The sequence below is a fragment of the Prionailurus bengalensis genome, chromosome C1 (genome assembly GCF_016509475.1).
Source record: "Prionailurus bengalensis isolate Pbe53 chromosome C1, Fcat_Pben_1.1_paternal_pri, whole genome shotgun sequence".
NCBI classification, from domain to species: domain Eukaryota; kingdom Metazoa; phylum Chordata; class Mammalia; order Carnivora; family Felidae; genus Prionailurus; species Prionailurus bengalensis.
Window position 1 is genome coordinate 16954768 of NC_057345.1, and position 22173 is coordinate 16976940.

Consider the following 22173-nt stretch of genomic DNA (forward strand, 5'->3'; position numbering starts at 1 on the left):
AGGGCAAGGACCATGTGTCACTTCGGTTTGTGTCTCCAAACCAGAGCTGAATATATGAATCAGTCCACCCCCGGGGTTCTAGACCTCTGTTGATAAAGATCCTCACCCCCGGGACACCAGCTACTCTCTGAGCTCCTCCCTGGCCCCGTGCCCCAAAGCAGCCACTTCTCACCAACCTAGATCAGCCTCTCCCCCTCCCAAGTGAGTGGTAATCCGTAGCATGTCATACAGGAGAGTGGCCACATGGTGGCAGCAGACGCCCATGTGTAAAATCTTTAGGCCCCGCCTCAGCCTCCTCCGGAGGCTCATCTGTTCATTGAGTGCTTCCCTCACTCCAGGCATTTGTCCCAGAGCTTTCCTTGGCGGAACGAACAAAGATAATCCCCACGACAGCCCTGTGAGGGAGGAGTTATTCATCCTCTTTATACATGAGAGATCATATTAGTCCTTTGCTTAAATAACCTTCCACGGCTGCCCACTGCTCTTTGGAAAAATAAAAACCGGACGCTTGAGTCAGACTGCCAGGGTTCAAATGTCAGCTCCACCGTTTACTACTTATTTGACTTTGGTTGGGTTTGTTGGCTTCTCTTGGACTTCAGTGTGCTGACCTGTAGAGAGTAGTAAAATAGAGCCTACCCCCTTGTGGTGGGAATGAGGATTACATGAGCTAGGACACCCAAAGCGCACAGTCCTGAGCTGGCACAAGTAGGTCCTCAACAAATGTGAGCCAGTGTGATGACCATCGGTCCCTCCCAGTGCTCCCCGCTCATGACCCCGCTGGTCTCTTCTCTCTCTCTCTCTCCATCTCCTGTTTGCCTACTTTCCCCGTCTCCCCTGGCTCCCCTCCCCTGCTCTCTTCCTCCCCATCTTTCTCCCTCCAGTTCCAGAACTCATTCTAGTTGTCCTAACATTTCTTGGAGGTGTTTTCTGAGGTCTCTTCCCTGTGGACCATGTTCGGGTTTTTAGAACTCAGAGCAGGACTTGTTACACAGAGGGGCAGGAGGCTCCAGAGTTCAAGTGCACTGTGGACTTTGGGGATTCCTGCTGGGTTCCTCTTTTTGCCCCCCGTCCCGAAACTTTTCTTCTGAGGTCAACTTCTCCATTTCACATGCTCCCCACATTATTTTGAGGTCACTCTCTTGTCCCCAGATCCACTGCAGAACATCCCCAGAGAAGGAAAACAACTGTCACTACCCTCACCGTCAGGATTAGGAAGAACGAAGAAAGCACCTGAAAACATATCAAGGATAAATTAAACCTGAAAAAGGAAAATATCTCTCCCAAAGGATCTGTGAAGATACTTAGCATCTTTCCCAGTCAGGCCTGGATTGATTAATTGGTTCATGTGTTTGCACATGTATCCATTGAGTCATCCAACAGACACATATGCAGGGTCTACCGTTCACCAGGTCTTACACTCAGGTCTAGGGGAGGACACAGGGCAACAAGTACTCACCATCAACAGGTTTTTTTTTGAGGATTTATTTAAGTAAGCTCTACACCCAATGTGGGGCTCGAATTCACACCTCCAAGATCAAGAGTCGCATGCTATTCCGACTGAGCCAGCAGGGGTCCCAATACATATTTTCTTGAGCCCCTACTAAGTGCTGGGCACTGTTCGGGGTGCTTGAAGCTATCTCAGTGAACAAGACAGATAAAGATTCCCTGACCTTGTAGAGCTTACATTCCAGCAGAGGCAACAGAATAGATACGTGAAGTGGCATGTTAGAAAGTGTTACGTGCTACGGAAAATAAATAGAGCAGAGGGGATGGGTGCATTATAGTATTAAACTGGGAGGTGAGGATGGCCTCACTGAGAAAGAAATGTCTAGCAAATCAGCTAAAGGAAGTAAGGGAGTTGGGAATATGGCCAGCAGAGGAAGAGAGTCCCTGGTAGGGGGAACATGCAAAGGGCTCTTGGACGGTGAGAGTGTGCCTGGTGCGCTGAAGGAAAAGCAGGGAGATTGGAGGCTGGAGCACACTAGTGAGGGGCAGGGCGGGAGGCCGGGTCAGAAAGGTAATGGGGGACCAGGTCGTGGAGAACTTCATAGGCTGCGGGAAGGACTTTGGTCCTCACTCTGAGTGACATGGGAGCCATTGCAGGGTTTAGAGCAGAGGAGTGGCATGACCCAACTCACATTTTTAAAGGACCACTTGGACTTGTGTGTTGCGAGCCAACTGGAGGGCCAGGGCAGGGGTGGGGAGACCAGGCAGGAACTTGTTCAGATGAAAGATGGTGGGGGTCTGGAAGTGGAGGCAGCTGGAGTCCCAGACTCTGGACATGCTCCAAAGGAGCCAGTAGGGCTCACTTATGAATTAGAGCAGGACATGAGGGAGAATGAGAAGACCAGGAACAGCTCCAGAGTTGGGTTGGGTTGTTTTTTTTTTAAGTTTACTTATTTGGAGAGAGACAGAGACAGTGCAAGAGGGGGAGGGGCGGAGAGAGAGAGAGGGCGACAGAGAACCCCAAGCAGGCTCCATGCTGTCAGGGCAGAGCCTGATGCGGGGCTTGAACCCCCAACCCATGACCTGAGCGGAAACCAAGAGTCGGACACTCAACCAACTGTGCCAGCCTGGCACCCCAGCTCCAGAGCTTTGGGCCTAAGCAACTGGAAGGGGGAAGCCTGTGTGTGGGAGTTTGGAGCAGAATTTTGAGATGTGCAAGTATCGACATAGGTAATTGGACATTTGAAATAGAAAATAATCAGAAAATAGCAGATAATATTTAAAGCCATCACCAGGGAGTGAAACGAAGAAGGGGTCTGAGGACTGAGCCCTGAGGTCCAGGAGACGTGAGTGCTGGACAATCGCAAACGCCACCAAGTCATGGAGGTTTGAGGGTCTGGGCATAGCTGGAGACATCCAGCTGGCGTATGCTTCAGAAGACCCCCCACACACACACACACAGACCTACTACTCTGTTGTTTTTAGGCAGTGTGACGTCAGCCTTGTAAGTAAAGAAAAACCGGTCTGAGCTCAGGCACCAGGGAAATTGCTTGCAGTGCCGAAGCCGCCTGAAGACACTGAGGTGAGTGGAGACCATGTGGAATCATTTCAGCTTTGGGGAAGGGAGTCCCTCTGGAGCCCACCTGCTGTCATCTCACCGCTAGAACCTGGAGTGTGCTCCCAGGGTCTTCCAATAGAATCCACATTGCTTTTTTCAAGGTCCATCCCCTGACTAGGGCTCATCAAACACGAGTCTGACCACCGGGGATAGAAATCAACAGGGTAGAAATCAGCTGGTCTCGTAATGGGATTTCCAGTGGTTGTTGGCAAAGCCAGGGGAGACGCTGTGGAAGAAAGGGAGCCTAGAGTGTTAGTCCAGAGCCCGTCGCAGAGGCCTGAGCCATGGAGTCCATGCCAGACGCAAGGACCTCTCTCCAAATCATAAAACAGTTCTGGGGTACAAAGCGCACCGCTCGATACTCTGCCAGTGGGCCTTAACACCATCTGAGCGCGGGATGGGAGCATGGTTGTGGAGGCCCAACCAACAGCTGTCGTTGGTTGTGGCCAGGGAGGAGCAATGTCCAAGCCGCCGTCAGAGGGTGAGTCACTGATCAGTCTCCTCTGGCTGGGTATGGTGGGCAGGGGTAAGGGTGAGGGTATGTTCAGTACTGTGATAGGTTCGTGCCACGGGCATTGGCCTGGGCAGCTGCTAGAGGCTGTTTGAGCACTGCCTGTCCAAATCTGGAAGAGAAGGCAAGAGGATATTTAGCCCTCCATCTTGGTCTGCTTGCTTATGTTCTTGCTAGATTAGCTGCGGTCTGTCATATGCCTAGATGCGCCAGATCATTTGTCCTTTCCCAGAGCATTGACCCTGTAGGAACCCGGGAGTCGGCATTCTGCCTGACACATCAGGTGTGCGCCCCCTCTCTCCCCTAGGTGCCCACAGAGGATGATGCACAGCTGATGTAGCTGCACCTGGAGCGAGCCATAGCAAAGCTCCATTGGACTCACTTGGCTGCAGGTGGCGAGTGGGGAAGCGCAAGTGAATTCTGCGTTGACAATGCCCATGACTGGGAGGCAGTAGCTATGAACCGAGTTCCATTGTCACATTGTATCATATCGGGGAATTTCAGCCCATGGCCAAGGTGCTCATCAGAACCTTAGGAGTCTGGATGATACCTGCTTGGTGAAGAGAACAGCCACCCCGTGTTCTAAACCAGGTCTATGGTGGTCAGAATCCACGGCAACCAATTTGCCTACTGTGCACTGATCAGATCCCAAAGTCATCGTGCTACACCTCGAGCCACAGGCCAGCACTTCTGGCAAGACGTACTCTGTGAGTGCCAGTGACATCATAGGTAAGTGGATTCTCATCGGGCCACCTCGGACCTCCACGCCGGTTTTTTGTCATTGTGGTGGGTCCAGGCATGGATCTAGAACACCGAGTAGATGTGACGCCATGTAGTTTTGATCAGTCTTTCTGTCCAGAGATTCTGTCAAGGTGCAGTGCCTTATTGTGAGCTTGTTCATTATCACATACAGATGGAGTTTGTGGCTGAATTGCTTTATCTGTTTCCACAGCAGAGGTTACCATGTGGATATGCTCCTAACGCTCTAGTTCTGGGTGGTCCAATGGCCTGGCCATACAGCAAGGCCATCAGCAGTGGCCCGGGATGCTGTGTGAAAGGGATGCTTTACAAAGGTGTGAGCACTATGTATACGGAACCCACAAAGATAGTGTGGTGCCCCTGGGCTGGAAAAATGGAGGGGATGCTACCACCCTCCCCTGGCTCCAAAGGAAACCTGGAAGAAGAAGGTCCTGTAAGGAGAGCCTCCCTGAGAGGAGTGATCCTCTGTGAAGGAGCCCAGCCAGCCCTAAACCAGCCTGAGGCAAAGGGTGGAGAGTGCACTTGGAGAGGCAAGGAGAAGACGTTGGACCCACAAGGGAGGGTTGTGATTTTACGTAGGGAGGTCATGGGAGTCCTCAGTGAGAAGGAATCATTTGAGCAAAGACCTGAGGGGATGTGGTAACTCACCTAATGCTCACAACAAGCAATGAGGTTGGTAGCTCTACGCCCCCCCCCCCCCCCGCATTTTACAGTTGAGCAAACTGAGGTACAGAGAGAATAAACAACTTAGAATTGTCCGAGATCACACAGCTGGGAGTTGATGGAGTTGGGATTTAAAGCCAAGCAGTTAGGGTCCAGAGATCCTGCTCTTAAACAAAATAGGATATAGGAGGCCATCCTAAAAGGAAAGGGCAGAGAAAATGTCAGGACACATAAGACTGTGATCAACAATCAGAGATGCTGTTTCTTGAGCACTGACTATATACTAGCCACAGTGTTGGGTGCTGTGGGGCAATATACAGATGAACAAGATGCTGAGCTTGCCCGCAGAGAGTTTATAATGTAGTTGAAGGGTGGGGAGGGAATATGGAAATGTGCGCAAATCAGATCCCAGCAGATTGTGGTACGTTGAACTGTAGATAGTACTATTGAACTGTAGATAAGATGCTGGGAGCGCACGAATGACAGAGACTACAGCTGGGTTAGGGAAGCGTTCTGGAGGCGTGGTTCAGGAAGCACTAAGGATTGTAATAGCAGAAAGGGGAAGATAAGGGATCCCAGGGGAAGAAAACAAGTGAGCAAAGATGTGGAGGCATTTGGGGGATGACCAGTCGTCTGGTTTGAGTAGAGATGATTTTAGGTGGGGCTCCAACAAGACACTAAAGCCACATTGGATCCCACAGTGAGGTCGTGATTTCCTTCCCAGGGCCCCTTATGGAGACGTCTTAGCACTAATACCTGCTAATCTCTCTTTTTAACCCGAAGTTCCCGGGCTCAGACGCTTCAGCGGACAACCAAGCTCCAACTGGCATTTTAGTAACAGTGTTCTGTCTTCACTGTCTTTTTTTTTGGGGGGGGGGGTATGTTCTTTTTAAAAAAATTTTTTTAAATGTTTATTTATTTTTGAGAGAGAGAGAGACAAAGCATGAGCTCGGGAGGGGCAGAGAGAGGGACACTGAATCCGAAGCAGGCTCCAGGCTCTGAGCTGTCAGCATAGAGCCCAACACGGGGCTCGAACCCAAGAGCTGCAAGATCATGACCTGAGCCAAAGTTGGACGCTCAACCAGCTGAGCCACCCACGTGCCTCTTGACAGTTATGTTCTATTTCAGCCAAATGATAGAGCCTTTTAACGTACAGATAATAATTGTTATTTTTATTATCACTTTCCTTCACAGATAAATTTATTTAAGGAAAAAAACCCTTTAAAAAAATTTTTTTTTCAACGTTTATTTATTTTTGGGACAGAGAGAGACAGAGCATGAACGGGGGAGGGGCAGAGAGAGAGGGAGACACAGAATCGGAAACAGGCTCCAGGCTCTGAGCCATCAGCCCAGAGCCCGACGCGGGGCTCGAACTCCCGGACCGCGAGATCGTGACCTGGCTGAAGTCGGACGCTTAACCGACTGCGCCACCCAGGCGCCCCAAGGAAAAAACCCTTTAAAGGGACAGTATTAGGTTAAACATTCAGGCGGTTCATGGCTCTGGCAAAAATCACAAAGGGGGTACCCCAATGACTGATGTTTAGGGTTCTCTGGCACAACGTATAAAGCATGTGAGGGAGAGTAAGGGGTAGGGGAAGCCTGGAAAGGGGGTCAGATCATGGAGGGCCTGAACAACATGGCAAGGAGTGTGGCTTTTATTCTGTCAACCAAAGCGAGGCATAGGCTCAAAAATAGGCAGTGAACTTGCCCAGAGCTGTGCTTGGCAGGCCTTGGCTCTGGCCTCTGAGCAAAAGGGAAGGGGAAAACTGGGGGTGGGGGCAGCCATTGTAAGACTCAAGGTGAACAGGTAGAGGGCCCTGAACTAGGGTTAAGGTGGCCCAACTGAGAGGAAGAGCTGGGTTCTGGAGTCCTGTCAGGTTGTATCTTAGAATGCTGTCTGGCTGACCTAGTGAATACTGATTTCTTTTCCAAAAGTGATCAGCCTTTCAACCTCGAAGTATGCTCTCCAGTGTGGTTTACTGAGAAAATTCACTAGTCTCTGACTGGGTTTTACTGAGTAAGGGTAACATCAGAAGAGGCCAGCCCACCCCAGTCTCTCTGACCTCATTAAGGGGAATTCGAAGTACAATCAGAGATGATGGAGAAAATTGAGTCGTGCCTCCTCAGTCTGTGTTTCCTCATGGGAAAAGTCCGCTGCCGGCTTGACCTCCTGTGGCGATTCATTCTATTCCATACAGCGAACATCTGATTTTCTAAGACCTTCAGCTTCATTTCGCTGAACATAAGCCGTTCAAGGACCTTTTCCTGGAGGGCAAAGCAGGCATGTAGTCTCTCGACTTCTTTTGTGTTCATGACGCAGCTGTTGGGTTTCGCTTCAGGTGGCTTAGGTTTCTCTGCCTCTTCCTAAGCTCCCCCACCACGAGAAAAGGAAACCTTAGTTAATAGTGATTTATAAACGTCATGTTAATCAGTCCTCACAACCAGCCTGCAAGGAGAGCATCTTTGCCACACCTGGTGGGGGTCTAGGGAGGAAAGGTCCCTTTCTTAGTATCACCCAACCCTCGTTTGGGAGCTCCCTGAACTCCCAAGTACGGGGACCCATACTTGCCTTTTGTTCATAGGAATAAATGCGATGGCCCAGTAATCTGCACTCACAGGGGACATAAGACACTTAACCCAGATATATCTGTTTCCAGAGCTTGTGTTTCACAGTGTGCCCTTCTGAGACTTGAGTCAGGCCTCATAAAATCACCAACTGCCAAGTCTCGGTATATCTCTATAATCCTCATCTGTCCCCATGCAGTTAGTAATACATTTTTTTTCTTTAGGGTTCAGCTACAAATCCCTCACCTTTAAAACCATTTTATTTTTTTAATGTTTTAATTTTTTTAAGTTTATTTATTTTGAGAGAGAAAGTATGAGTGGAGGGAGGGGCAGAGAGAGAGGAGAGAGCAAGAATCCCAAGAAGCCTCCACACCGGCAGCGCAGAGCCCCACGCAGGGCTCGAACTCACAACTGTGAGATCAGGACCTGAGCTGAAGTCCAAGCCTTAACCACCTCTTGATTTCGGTTCAGGTCATGATCTTGCCCAGTCATGAGATGGAGCCCCACGTCAGGCTCCCCACTGAGTGTGGAGCTTGCTTGGGGTTTTCTCTCTCTCTCCCTTTCTCTCTCTGTCCTTCCCCAACTTGTGCACATATGCGTGATCTCTCAAAATAAATAAACTTAAAAAATAAATAAAAGTAAAGTTAAATATTTCAGGGATGCAAGACAAGTGACTATTACAGCAAATACCCATGTTTCCATTCCAGCTTAAGAAATAAAATATGATAAATGTAATGTGAAGTCCCCTGTGGATCCTTCTCCTAAGGTTTCCCTCCCTCCCTGAACCTCATCTCAACTGCAGTCCTGAATTCAGTATTTATTTTTTCCATACATTTCTTTATACCACTGGTTTTCAATGGGAGGCTCTTTTGCCTCCCTACAGGACATTTGGCAGTGTTTGTAGACATTGTTGGTTGTTACAAAAAGGGGGTGAGGGATGCTATTGGCTTCTGTGGGTAGAGGCTAAAGATGCTGCTACACATCCAACAGGGCACAAGACAGACCCTTGAAATAAAGAACTATCCAACTCAAAGTAGCAATGGTGCAGAGGTTGAGAAATCCAGCCTTAATATATCTTCATTATACATAGGCATCCATAAACAAGGCACGGTGTTGTTTTGCGTGTTTTTTTAAATTTTGTATAAAACATGTCATAACCTGGGTACGTTTCTATTGTTTTCATTATTCTAGAGATGTGTCTATGTTACACAGGTATCTTTAGCTCATCTATTTAAAATTCTCCCGCTTTAAAGTAGTTGTTATTGTTGTCAAACCATGGTGACTGACATCAAACATGAAGCAGAAGAGTCTGGGATGGTCCCTATTTTTATTTTTTATAAGTTTTCCTCTTTTTTTCTTTTTATTGAAGTATAATTAATATACAGTGTTATATTAGTTTCGGGTGCACAATATAATGATTCGACGACTGTGTACATTTTTCGTGCTCATCAATGTAAGTGTACTCTTAACCCCCTTTATCTATTTCACCCCCCCCCACCCACCTCCCCTCCATCAATGACCAGTTCTCTGTATTTTAAGAGTTTGTTTTCTTGTTTGTCTAGGGATGGTCCCTATTTTACAGCCAAGGTAACTGAAGCCTTGTGAAGGAAGTGCTTCGTCCTCCATCACCCAGGTGGGAGCTGAAGAGCAGGGGCTTAGACCAGAGCTGTGGATTCTTCAGTCTTGCCCCATTATCCTGACATCTTCCCTGTCCCCCATCCTCCAGTCTAGCTGTAAATGTCCCATCATCCTTAGCTGAAGCTAAGGCCCCTCTCGCTCACCTGCTGGGGCTCTAGGGGGGTGGGCTGGACTTCATGCTTGACCAACCAGTTGCTAAGCAACAGCAGAAGGAATAGGAACCCAAACAAGGCTGGCTTATAGCTGATCAGCCAAGCCACCAATGCTCCTATGGTGCCCGAGGAAGCAAGTGTCCCATGGAGATTCCTAAAAAGAAGCATTAGTTCCCCCAACATTATGGCTTGGAGGCACCCAGGCCCCAAGACCCTGCCTTGGTGACCCCTCTAGGACAGTTACCCTCCATGACAGGAGCTGTGGCTGCGCCCTCCTCCAAGTCATAACCAGTCCCCCTCCCAGCTGCCGCATAACAATAATATTAACTTCTCCTATGTCTTAAACATCCACTATGTGTCAGACTTTGACAGGCAGTTTGCAAGCAATATCTCATGATGTCCTCACAAGAGCCAGGTGATGTAGACCTTAGTGATACCTCATTTATTCAACAGTACTTCTGGGCCTGGCCACTGGGAATAAAATGGCCAACAGCACAGAGCCCCTGCTCTCATAGTGAGGGAGTCTGCAAAGAAGAGTTACCCAAGATCTGTAAATAAGGCAAAAAGATTACATTGAGCTTGTTCACAGTCATGCTAGAATATTGTCCAGCTGGTCTACCTGTTGGTCACCTGATGCTTTAGGGGAAGGTAACTTTGTTTGACTTACTGTTTGATATTGATTAGGGTACTGACTCTGTAAAGTCAGATGTTAACTTTTTAAAAATCGGATAAGTTGCTCCAGCAATTACATTACTGGGTATATATCCAAAATAACTGAAAGCAGGGTCTTTTTTTTTTTTCTTAATGTTTATTTATTTATTTTTGAGAGAGGGAGACAGTGAACGTATGTGAGCATAGGCCAGGGGTGGGGGCAGAGACGTGGGAGGAAGGAGCAGAGAGTGGGGGAGAGAGAGAAGAATCCCAAGGTACGTGTTGTCAGTGCAGAGCCCAACGTGGGGCTCGATTCCACAAACTGTGAGATCATGACCTGAGCCAAAATCAATCATTGGATGCTCAACCGACTGAGCCATCCAGGCACCCTGAAAGCAGGGTCTTGAAAAGATATTTGTACACCCATGTTCACAGCAGCATTATTCACAATAGCCAGAAGTGGAAGCAACCCCCAAATCCAACAACAGATGAATAAACAAAATGCTGTATATACACATACAATGGAATTATTCAGTCTTAAAAAGGAAGGAAATTCAGAAAACTCTGTTGGTTGTTGCAGTGCTCTCCTTTCCAATCCACCATCTGTGGCGGAAGGTAGAACCACTGTCAAGAGGCAGATTTTCATGAAAACCCTTATGGGAAAGACCATCACTCTTCTGGTTGCACCATAAAATACAGTAGAAAATAAAAGCCAAGATCCAGGATAAGGAAGGAATTCTTCTTGATTAGCAGAGACCGGTCTTTGCTCGCAAGCGACTGGAAGATTGGTGTATTTTGTCTGACAACTACGTTCAAAGGGAATCCAGTCTTCATCTTGTGTTGAGACGTCGTGGTGGTGCTAAGGAAGAAGTCTTACACCACTCCCAAGAAGAAGCAGCATAAGAGAAAGAAGGTTAAGCTGGCTGTCCTGAAATACTGTAAGGTGGATGAAAATGGCAAAATCAGTCATCTTCATCGGGAGTGATGTGGCGCTGGAGTTTTTATGGCTAGCCACTTTAACAGACATTATCGTGCCCAATGCTGTCTGACCTATTGCTTCAACAAACTGGAAGACAAGTAATTATATATGTGTTGATAAAAGACATGAACTAACATTAAAAATGTTTTAAAGGAAGGAAATTCTGTAACATGCTACAACATGGATGAACTCTGAGATTATGCTAAGTGAAATAGGCCAGTCACAAAAACACAAAAGCCATTTGATTCCACTTAATATGAGATATCTCGAGCAGGCAAATCTACAGAGACACAAAGTAGAATGGTGGTTGCCAGGAGCTAGGAGGCAGGGGGAAATGATGAGTTGTGGTTTAATGGACACAGAATTTTATACGAGGAGAGTTCTGGAGATTGTATAACCGTGTGAATATAATTCACACTAGTGAACTATACACTTAAAAATGGTTAAGGTGATGGGTGCCTGGGTGCCGTTGTTGGTCGGGCATCTGATTCTAGATTTCCACTCAGGTCTCACGGTTCCTGCTGATAGTGCAGACCCTGCTTGGGATTCTCTCGCTCCTCTCTCTCTGCCCCTCCCCCATGCACGCGCCCTCTGTCAAAACAGATCAATAAACTTTTTTAAAAAATGTGTAAGGCGAGGGGCACCTGGGTGGCTCAGTTCATCAAGCACCCGACTCTTGATTTCGGCTCAGGTCATGATTTCACGGTTTGTGAGTTCAAGACTCACATCGGGCTCTGTACTGACAGTGCTTGGGATTCCCTCTCTATCCCTCTCTCTCTGCCCCTCCCCCCCCATGCGTACTCCCTCTCTCTCAAAATAAATAAACTTAAAAAAATGGTTAAGGTGATACAGTTTATGTTATGTGTATTTTACCACAACTTTAAAAAATGAAATAAATTAGTTATTTCTAGGAAAAAATGAGTAATTGCAAATCAGTTTTTTGCAAATAGAGGCAAATGAGTTCTGTCCGATAGAAAAGATAATACCTAAGTCTAGTTTTATGGCCTTGTAAGACATTAACCATTTTTTTCTTATTCCAGAATTCTGTTTTCCACTGACTAGTGACTATAGATCAGCTTTTCATAATTTCTTTTGTTGTTGTTTTAATGTTTTTTTATTTCGAGAGAGAGAGTGGGGAGGAGGGGCAGAGACAGAGGGATAGAGAATCCCAAGCAGGCTCCACACTGTCCGAGCAGAGCCAGACATGGAGCTCAATCCCACGAACTTTGAGATCGTGACCCGAGCCGAAATCAAGAGTCAGACGCTCAACCGACTGAGCCACCCAGGCGTCCCTATATTTTCCTTTGAACCAGTGTTATCATCTTGCTGGTTCTCTCAATAATGTGTTAAATAGGGGCGCTTGGGTGGCTCAGTCGGTTAAGCATCGGACTTCAGCTCAGATCTCATGGTTCCTGGGTTCAGGCCCCGAGTAGGCCTGGGTGCTGACAGCTCAGAGCTTGGAGCCTGCTTCCGATTATGTGCCTCCCTCTCTCTCTGCCCCTCCCCAACTCATGCTCTGTTTCTCTGTCTCAAAAATAAATAAACATAAAAACATTTTAAAAATAATGAGTTAAATAAATTTTTGACATAGGCTCATTATTTTGTATGAGAGTTCTTCATGTTCAAATGTCAATTTTAATGGCTATGATATTTTAATATATTGAATTAGTGGCCACTTATTGGGCCTTTAGGTTAGTTCTTCTTTATTGTTATTATATATAACCTGAGGTAAACAGCATTAAAGTTAAATCTTTGTACACATACTTAAATCTTTTCCTAGAATGTCTTCTGTAAAGTGGAATTGCTAGGTCAAAGGATACATATATTTTAAAAATCTAATTTTAAGTTTTATAAAATTATTAAATGTGCAAACAATGTGCGTTTAAAACAGTCTTTGATCTCCTATCTCACCCCTTCCCATCCTCAAATTATATGACTCAGATAAGTTGTTCCAACTTTTAAACTGTTTCTTCCAGCATTTATCTTGATATGTCTAAATTGTATGCTTGTAGTGTTAATTCTTGATTTCTCATTTAACATTACATATTATCTTTTTATGATGGAAGATGAGGATTTAGCTCCCGTGCAGAACCTCTCCCATTCCCTTTCGTCCCTGCTCTGTAAACCCCTCTCATCTCTCTCTTCCACAAATTTTCTCTTTTCTCCATTCTTTCAATATAATTCCATCACTTTGGTGAAAACAATATTCATTATGTTATTATGGCCACATCAGTGTAGTTCCTGGCTGAGCCATATGTTGTACTATGATTACACCTTTTTTTCTCGCACAGCTTTTAATTTTCCTGAACGTAACTGCCTTCCTTTTTTTATTTTTGTTTGCATAGTTAAAAAAAATTCAACTTCAGTGAAGTGAAATTGACATAAAGTAAAATATAAAAATATATACAGCATAGTACAGTGAGTTTTGGCTAATGGGTACACCATCCAATCAGGATAAAAAAACATTTCCATCACCCCAGCAAATTCCCTCCTGCTGTTTTGTAGTCAACGCTCACCTTCATCCCAAGGGATCGCTGACTGGATTCTAGCACTAGAGATTAGTTTTACTAGTTCTTGAACTTCATGTAAGTGGAATAATTTTTTGAAAATTACAGTTTGAGGGGCGCCTGGGTGGCGCAGTCGGTTAAGCGTCCGACTTCAGCCAGGTCACGATCTCGCGGTTTATGAGTTCGAGCCCCAAGTCGGGCTCTGGGCTGATGGCTCAGAGCCTGGAGCCTGTTTCCGATTCTGTGTCTCCCTCTCTCTCTGCCCCTCCCCCGTTCATGCTCTGTCTCTCTCTGTCCCAAAAATAAATAAACGTTGAAAAAAAATTAAAAAAAAAAAAGAAAATTACAGTTTGAAGGGGCACTTGGGTGGCTCAGTCAGAAGAGCATGTGACTCTTGATTTCACAGTCGTAAGTTGGACCCCACACTAGGTGTTAAGATTGCTAAAAAAAAAAAAAAAAAAAAAAAAAAAAAAAAAGTAAAAAAAGAAAGAAAGAAAATTATAGTTTGAAGAGAGAGATGTGTAAAAAAGCAATTGTAGTTGTGTGTAATAAGTTGAAACAAGCTTGAAGAAGACAAGCTGTTCCAGTGTTGGGTCACTAAAGGAGTCCTGGAGGAATTGAAAAAAATAAGTCACCACCACCATCTGCAGCACTAGAAAGAATTAACCTGGAGTAGAAAGAGGTGTTATGTATGGAACACATAGGGAGTGGGAGGAGGTATGAGTGAGTGAGAGCTAATGGGAAGGAGGTCCAGACAGAAGAATATGAACACAGCCCTGGAGGCAACAGCAATCCAGTTTGGACTCAAACCTGGGTTTCCTAATTTCTGTCCATTTTATTACGAGGAAACTCACTTGCTCTCCCAAGATTTCCCATGTCCGAGCCGGACAATTGCGAAACAGTAAGATGACTTACCAGTTACATTTCAGTGTTTTCTCCTCACTAGACTTGTAAGCTCTTTGAAAGCAAAAACTTCATCATTAAACCCTTGTCACGTAGTAAGCATTAATAAATATTGGTTGAGCTGACAAGTGAGTGAATGAATGAATGAGTGAATGAATTTATGTATGTATGCAAGTCCCTGGAGGGAATGGTCACCCGCGGAGGTGCAGTGTGGCCCCCAAGCCCTAGGAGCGAGAAGGTGCTGGGGCCAACGCCAAAGGCCAAAGCGACGCTCTAGGAAAGCATCGTGCTCCGTGCCGTGGTGCCGCTCTAGCCGCGAGGATGCCACTCTATGGCAGCGGGGAAAGGCGGGGCTGTGGGCGTCTCGGGCCTTTTTGTCCGGACGCCGCGGGAGCGCGCTCAGCGCGTGCGTACGCCGTGGCGGTTGGCAGCGAGCTACCTGCGCGAAGTGAGGCGAGGCGAGGCTGCTCCGGACTCACGGACCGACAGACAGAGCGGCCCCTTCGGCCGTCGGCGGCCAGGCGGCCCGAGATGTTGTCTGGGAAGAAGGCCGCGGCGGCGGCTGCGGCGGCGGCAGCGGCGGCGGCGGCCGGGACGGAGGCCGGCCCCGGGGCAGCGGGCGGCGCGGAGAACGGCTCTGAGGTGGCCGCGCCGCCCGCGGGCCTGTCGGGCCCTGCCGAGGCCGGGCCGGGGGTGGCGGGGGAGCGCACTCCCCGCAAGAAAGAGCCTCCGCGGGCCTCCCCTCCCGGGGGCCTGGCCGAGCCACCGGGGTCCGCCGGGCCTCAGGCCGGGCCTACCGTCGTGCCTGGATCTGCGACCCCCATGGAAACGGGAATCGCAGAGACTCCGGAGGGGCGACGGACCAGCCGGCGCAAGCGAGCGAAGGTGAGGCGCGAACCCCTCCCGCACGCCGCAGACCCCGGTTGCTTGGCTTCCTCTAGGTTGTCCGGCCCCCGGCGACCCCCACCGCCCCTTGTCTTGGGCCTCGAGCCGCACGCCCACCCAGACCTCGCAGCCCGTCGGGTGTTCACCGCGCCTCCCCACCAGCTGGGTGGGTGGGTGGGGAGAGGGAGGGAGGGAGGGAGGGGAAGGGCCTCCCTTCCCTTGCGGGTGTTGAAAGCAGTCTTTGTGCCGGGACCCGGCCGTCTTGGGAAGGGGGATTGGCGGGGAGGGGTGGTTTACTCCTGGCATCTGTACACCTTTTCATTTTCTGGCCTGGGAAACATGGCTCCCTGACGTGGAGTCCTGGCTGGCGCTGTTGGAGCTGGGCATCGCCGGTTGGCCCGCGGATGTGTCTGGAGGCCTCTCGGCGGCGTTTTAAGGAGTTTCAGCTGGGCGCGCGTTGGGGCTGGAGGGGCATGCTAAAGAAATGGCCTTGGCTATGGAGACCGAAAAGAAGTGCACATTTTTGTTTGTTTTCAGCCCTGCTGGGCGCTAGTTTTCCTCTTTCCTTTTATTCTCTCAACGATCTTTTGACTTAGGGTTGTTGTGTTTTGTTTGTTTGTTTTTTTTGTTTTTAAACCGGTGAGGAAGCTGATTGAGAGGGCTAATGTCCATTAGTCAAGGTGCAAATACCTAGGAAGGAAAAGACTTGTCACGGAACAGAATATACAGACGGCAGCTGCTTCACATCTCTGGGTGCCAGATGCCGTGTGTTCAGAGAGTCCCTTACGTTTTATTTTTGCTCAGCAGCAGTGGGCAGGTTTTGTGAGCCCCACGTTAGGAAATGAGTAAGCCCCAGTTTCAGCAGCTTGGCCAGAGTCACCCAACTAAGTAAGTGGCAGAACTGGAAGCTGCGTTTCTGTTGCGAGGAGGTAGCCTCAGCCTCAGACAAAGGACCACATGGAACACCCAGCTGTGCAGGGCACCAAGGCAGTACCAGGAGCAGACTTTTTAGACTTGGGTTTTTTCTGGAGATGTATCCTTTTAGAGTACATATTTAAAACCGTGCGATTTTATAAGTTGCGCATACAGCTGTAATTCTTAACGTTTATTTATTTTTGAGACAGAGAGAGACAGAGCATGAACAGGGGAGGAGCAGAGAGAGAGGGAGACACAGAATCGGAAACAGGCTTCAGGCTCTGAGCGGTCAGCACAGAGCCCGACGTGGGGCTTGAACTCATGGACCGTGAGATCATGACCTGAGCTGAAGTCGGACGCTTGACCGAGCCGCCCAGGCACCCCTAAAAATGTTTATTTTTAAGAGAGAGAGAGAGAGACAGAGCATGAGCAGGGGAGGGACAGAGAGAGAGGGAGACACAGAATCGGAAACAGGCTCCAGGCTCTGAGCCGTCAGCACAGAGCCCGACGCGGGGCTCGAACCCACAGACCGCGAGATCATGACCTGAGCCGAAGTCGGACGCTTAACCGACTGAGCCACCCAGGCGCCCCTACAGCTGTAATTTTTAAATGCATGTGCCGAGTCGGTGTGAGCTTCTTGAGATGGGTATTACCCAGACTGAGCCCTCAGATTCAAGTGCCCGCTTGAGAGATCTCTCTGCAAGAGTAAATGCCCCGTGCTGAAAGGAGGAAAGGCTTTTGGCGGCTTTTACTGGGTTAGAAGCCTGGGTTAGAAAAGACACAGATGGGAGACTCCCAGCCCCCAGAAATGAGCTAGAGGGCAGAAGCCCGAGCGTTTTTATTTTACTATTTCAATAGAAAGTATGGCTAGAAAGCATGTGGTAAACCATGTCTTAAAAACGTTTATTGAGATAGTTCACATAGGATAAAATTTACCTTTCTCAGGTGGTACGACTGAATGGTTTTTAGCATGTGTTGCATGTGTAGCAAGTGTTGCAGCCAGTACCACAGTCAGTTTTCATTTTAGGACGTTTTCATCACCCCCAAAAGACACTTGGACCACTGGCAGTCATTCTTCGTTCTCCACTCCCCTAGCAGCCACTAACCTACTTTCTGTGTGGATTTGCCTGTTCTGGACCTTTTATGTAAACAGAATCATAGAATATGTGGTCTTTTGTGTCTGGCTTTGGTTATCTTTTCGGGGTTCATCCATGTTGTATTTCCATTTGGTACTTGACACAACTCCATGGCATAATAATATCCCATTGTATGGATATGCCACATTTTGTTTATCCATTCATCTTTGTGGTAGACATCTGGGTTTCCACTTTTTGGTTATGTGTGATGCTGCCGTGAACATTTACGTACAGTGTTTTGTGTGTATATACTCTCTCGGGTATATAGTTGGAGTGGAATTGCTGCATCATATGGTATCTCAGTGTTTTACCCTTTGAGGAGCTGCCAAACACTTTTCCACATCAGCCACACCGTTTTACGTTTCCGTCAGCAGTAGATGAAGGTTCCGGTTCCCCCATATCCTTGTCTTGAGCTCTCCTAGTGGATGTGAAGGGGTGTCTCATTGTAGTTTTCATATGCGTTACACGGATGACTGATGACATTGAACATCTTTTTTTGTGCTTATTGGCATTTGTTGTATATCTTCTTTGATGAAATGTTGGTTCACATCCTTGGCTCACTTTAAAATTGGGTTGTCTTTATTGCTGAATAGTCACAGTTCTTTGTGTATGATGATTGCAGAAGTTTTTTATTTTAATGTCCGATTTATCTTTTCTTCTTTTTGTCCCTTTTGCTTCTGGTGTTTTGTTTTGTTTTTAAGTTTATTTATTTATTTTGATGGAGCATGAGCTGGGGAGGGGCAGAGAGACTGGGAAAGAGAGAATCCATTCAAGGAGGCTCCTTGTGGTCAGCGTGGGGCCCAGCGTGGGGCTCGAGTCCGTGAACCAAGAGATCATGACCTGAGCTGAAATCAGGAGTCAACGCTTAACTGATTGAGCCACCCAGGCACCTGGGTGTTAGATCCAAGCTTGAGTCACCCAGGCACCTGCTTCTGATGTTCAATCCAAGAAACCATTGCTTAATCCAGTGTCATGAAGATTTACTTCCATGTGTTCTCCTAAGAGTTTTATAGTTTTAGCTCTTGGATTTGGATCTGTGATCATTTTGGAGTTAATTTTTGTATGTGGTATGAAGTAGGAGTTCAGCTTCATTCCTTTCCATGTGGATATCCACTTGTCCCAGCACAATTGAAGACTGTTCTCTCCCCCCTTTGAATGGTTGGCATCCTTGTTGGTTAGCCCTAAATATAAGGGTTTATTTCTGGACTCTCAGTTCTGTCCCACTGATCAGTATCTTTGTTCTTGTGTCTGTATCGCACTGTCCCGATCACTGTAACTTTGTGTAATAGATTTTGAAATCAGGAAGTTTGATTTTTCAACTTTGCTCCTTTTTTTTCAAGATTGTTTTGGATGTTCTGAGACCCTTGCCTTTCCATATGAATTTTAGGATCAGTTTATCAGTTTCTGGAAAAAAAAAAAAAAAAAAAAAGACAGCTGATATTCTGATTGGCATTGTCTTGAGTATGTAGATTTCTGTCTTTGTAATTATCTTGTGTTTATTTTAATTCCCATTATACTGTTTTTTCTATTGTGATTAGCTTTGAAATTCAAAAGAAAAGTGGGTCACCTGTTTATTTGGGGGAGCAACTAAGAAGGAAGAAACTGGGGACACTGACTTATTCCTAGCCAGTCTTGGGAGCCAGAGAAAACAGACCTCAAGGGATAGAGTATCCATTAAAGGAAGAAAAAATCGAGCTGAGTCCATTGTAGTAGATGGGCCTTACTTCGAGAGTTCTGAGGTATTATGTAGGGGTCTTTCTGTATTTGTAGTTATAGATATAACAGACGTAGATACAGATGTATTATATATATTATATATATACATGTACATATATATATATATATACACACACAAAATTATGTAACTAAAACCAGGTTCAGGGTATTGGAAGGGGTCCATGCATTTGAGGGTCCCTGAAGGTTAAGTTTTGTAAATTTCAGAATAAATTCACCCCTGAGTGTGTATGCTAACATTATGGCAAAATATTTAAGGGTTGGAATTGTTAAGTTGGGCTGGGACTTTAGGGACACTTCAGCATTCAGCTGGCCTTGAAAAGGTGCAGAATTTAGAAAAGTATTCTGAAAAGGACAGACTTTTTGGAATTGATTTTTCTTGCTATGATTCATTTTCCTCAGGAAGATAAACTCTACCTTGTAAGGCTTTTAGGTTTAGATACAATGTAAACAAAATACAGTGTCTGGCTTATAGTAAGGTGCCCAGTAATTAAGTATTACCAGTGGAGAAAGGAAGTGAAAAACGCTTGGCATATTATGCGACAAGGTTTGAGAAGCAGCAGGGAGTCCAGAGTGGAAAACTGAATGTTGGGGACAATGGGCAAATGAATTGGAAATGAGGTTTTTCTAGGAGCAAGATAGGAGCCAGAGGGATCAGTAACATTTGGGTTGTAGAGTCATGTTCAGGTTATAGACAAACACTAGATCTGTGTGTTCAGTATGGTAGCCACTAGCCCATGTGACTGGTACAACTGATGAAACTGAGTTTTTACTTTTGATTTAAACTTAAATTACCACATGGTAAGTGCTCAATAGCCACATGTGGCTGGCTAGTGCTGCCACGGTGGAAGCGCAGATGCAAAACGTTGCCATTATCATAGAAAATTGTATCAGACAGCACTACACTAGACTATGAAATGCAGACCTTAAGTGCTAGGACAGTTCAGAGAAAGGAAAAAAATATATTTGTAAGTTTGGAATAGTTAGGAAATAATTTGTGGAGGAAGGGTGCCTTGAATTTTAAGCATTGGATTAACAGAAAAAGCTCTTAGGAAATTTAGGGATCAGTAGAACATTGAGGACTTTTTCATTAGTGTATTAGAAAATGGCTAAAGGTGTAAGTTTGCATAGTTAGAGCCAGAAAGTTTATCCCTGGTTTGAAAAAGTTGGCATTCATCTTTTAAACTATCTGAAAATAACATGTATGGATTTGGAAAATCAGTCTGGCAGTTGTGCCCTACTGAATTAAAAGGACTAAAGATTCAAACAAAAAGACTGGGGCTTTAAGGTGATTGGGAAGTGGATGAATCATTGTAGTAAGGGTGAGGGAGAGACTAGAGATGTAAATTTGAGAGTTGTCTGTGTAAAGGTGAGAATAATTACCCTACTGACTTATATCTGTCTATTGGATATCTTTATGTCCTTGTTTGTAAGTGGTTGTAGAAGTTCCAAAGCCTTTGAGGATTTTACTTAAGGATGAGAGGTTCCCACTCTTTTGTGTTCAAAGTATCTGTTCCTTTGCTCAGGGGAATAGTTTTTATTTTTTTATTTTTGAGAATTTGTACGATTCTTTCACTTTTTTATTAAGTTGAGAACTTTTTTTTTAAGCTTATTTATCTTGAGAAAGGGAGAGAGTGTGTGTAGAGAGAAAAGAAAGCAAGTGGGGAGAGTCAGAGAGAGAGAATCCCAAAGCAGACTCTGCCTGCCAGTGCAGAGTCCACTGCAGGGCTCGAATTCACCAACCCCAAGATCGTGACCTGAGCCAAAATCAAGAGTCCATTGCTCAACCTACCGAGCCACCCAGACACCGCCCACTAGAGAAACTTTTCTTTGTAAGTAATCTCTACGCCCATTATGGGACTCTGAACTCACGACCCCCAAGATCAAGAGTCACACGCTCCTCTGACTGAACCAGCCAGGTGCCCCTCTTTTTTACAAAATAAAACTTTATATGGAAAATTTCAAAATAAAGTACTATTTGCCTGTCTTATATTCAGTTTAAATTTATAACCTTTATTTTAGTTGTCAGGGTTTCAGAAAATGAGGCTTTTTTTTTTAATAGAGCCAAATTTGAGAATGGAGGTTAAACTTAATAGTTGTAGTCTTATTTAAGTCTCAACCCAATTTTATTTCTGTACTTTGTTTATGAAGCATTGTGAAGACCCAGTGCTTGATAAGTAGTACAAAAGGTTGTTTTTTAGCTTGCCTAGCCATTTCAGGACGCTGCCTTGGTTGAACAGATTGGAGAAGAAATGTCATTCTTAGGTCTACCCAAAATTTACCTAAGCAGTACAAGTTCATGTGTTGTTGGTCTCCAAAGTACTAACACGTATAAGTGTGTATTTAAATGAAATCCTGAAGAATTTTAGGGTTCTGTGGAACACAGATGGTTTTTTCTTGATATTATTGTTTTTAAATACTGCCTTTAGATATTTTTGCTCCTACTTCTAGATATTTTTCTAATCTTCCCCCCCTAACCCCCCAAAAACTAAGAACTCTGTATTCCTTCTTAGTAGCTACTACTTCATCAAAACGTTGGATTAAACAATGTTAAAAAGATTGTTTTTGCTGCAAAACTTCTCAGTAACTTTAATGTGCATTGTGGTTCTCCTAGAGGGGGCCTGTAAAGAATGCAGTACTTCCCAAACTTGATCATGGATTCCTTTTTCCTTCAAATGGTATACTGTCTTGTGGAACATCCTTTGGAAAGAGCTAAACTACTGCAGTAGAAAGGATCTTACATTATTGTTTCAGAATTTGTTCCAGTAGCTACATGGAAGCCCAGTTCCACAGTAGGCACTTGTGAAGTGATTATTGATTAAATGGATGAGATTGATGAGCAGAGGATTAAAGAGCTGAATCTTTGGGGGTAGGGAGGGGTCAAGCACAATTGAAAGCTGAAAGAAGAAAGGATACTGCATACTTTAAACATATATTACATTTTCTGACCCCTCTCCCTCTTTGAAACTTTTCCCATGCTGCTTTTTTGCCCATTGTCCTGAGGTTTGCTCCTACAGTTTATCTCAATCAAGTAGAATGAAGTTTAGTGTCTAGACTTCTGGAGGTTTTATTGTAAAATCTTTCTGTGAGATGATTTGCCTGGTAAGAACC

General features: G+C 45.9%; 2 protein-coding genes and 1 pseudogene across 5 annotated transcripts in view; 2 read left to right on the forward strand and 1 right to left on the reverse strand.

Moving 5' to 3' along the window:
- Window positions 1-6955: 6955 nt before the first annotated feature.
- Window positions 6956-9535, reverse strand: TEX46 (testis expressed 46). The gene is made up of 2 exons (XM_043578475.1): window positions 9344-9535; window positions 6956-7361 (listed from the first exon to the last, which is right to left on the reverse strand). Exons 1-2 carry the CDS (start codon window positions 9533-9535, stop codon window positions 7065-7067), a joined length of 489 nt encoding a protein of 162 aa, XP_043434410.1. The 3' UTR covers window positions 6956-7064.
- Window positions 9536-10367: 832 nt separating this feature from the next.
- Window positions 10368-11619, forward strand: LOC122479560 (annotated as a pseudogene).
- A 3166-nt stretch (window positions 11620-14785) lies between these two features.
- Window positions 14786-22173, forward strand: part of KDM1A (lysine demethylase 1A) — a 63032-nt gene continuing 55644 nt past the window's right edge. For 2 of the 4 annotated variants that reach the window (XM_043574066.1, XM_043574067.1), the window contains exon 1: window positions 14787-15277. In XM_043574066.1, coding sequence (XP_043430001.1) covers window positions 14924-15277 — 354 coding nt within the window. In that variant the 5' untranslated portion in view covers window positions 14787-14923. Of the gene's footprint in view, window positions 15278-22173 lie in introns of all 4 variants that reach the window. The other 2 variants (XM_043574064.1, XM_043574068.1) reach the window with 2 other exon arrangements.

Coding starts and splice junctions, on each gene's coding strand:
- TEX46 (XM_043578475.1), bottom strand. CDS start 9,535: ATGTTGGGGGAACTAATGCTTCTTTTTAGGAATCTCCATGGGACACTT. Junction 7,362..9,343: donor CCCCCCTAGAGCCCCAGCAG/GTGAGCGAGAGG, acceptor GGGGGAGCTTAG/GAAGAGGCAGAGAAACCTAA.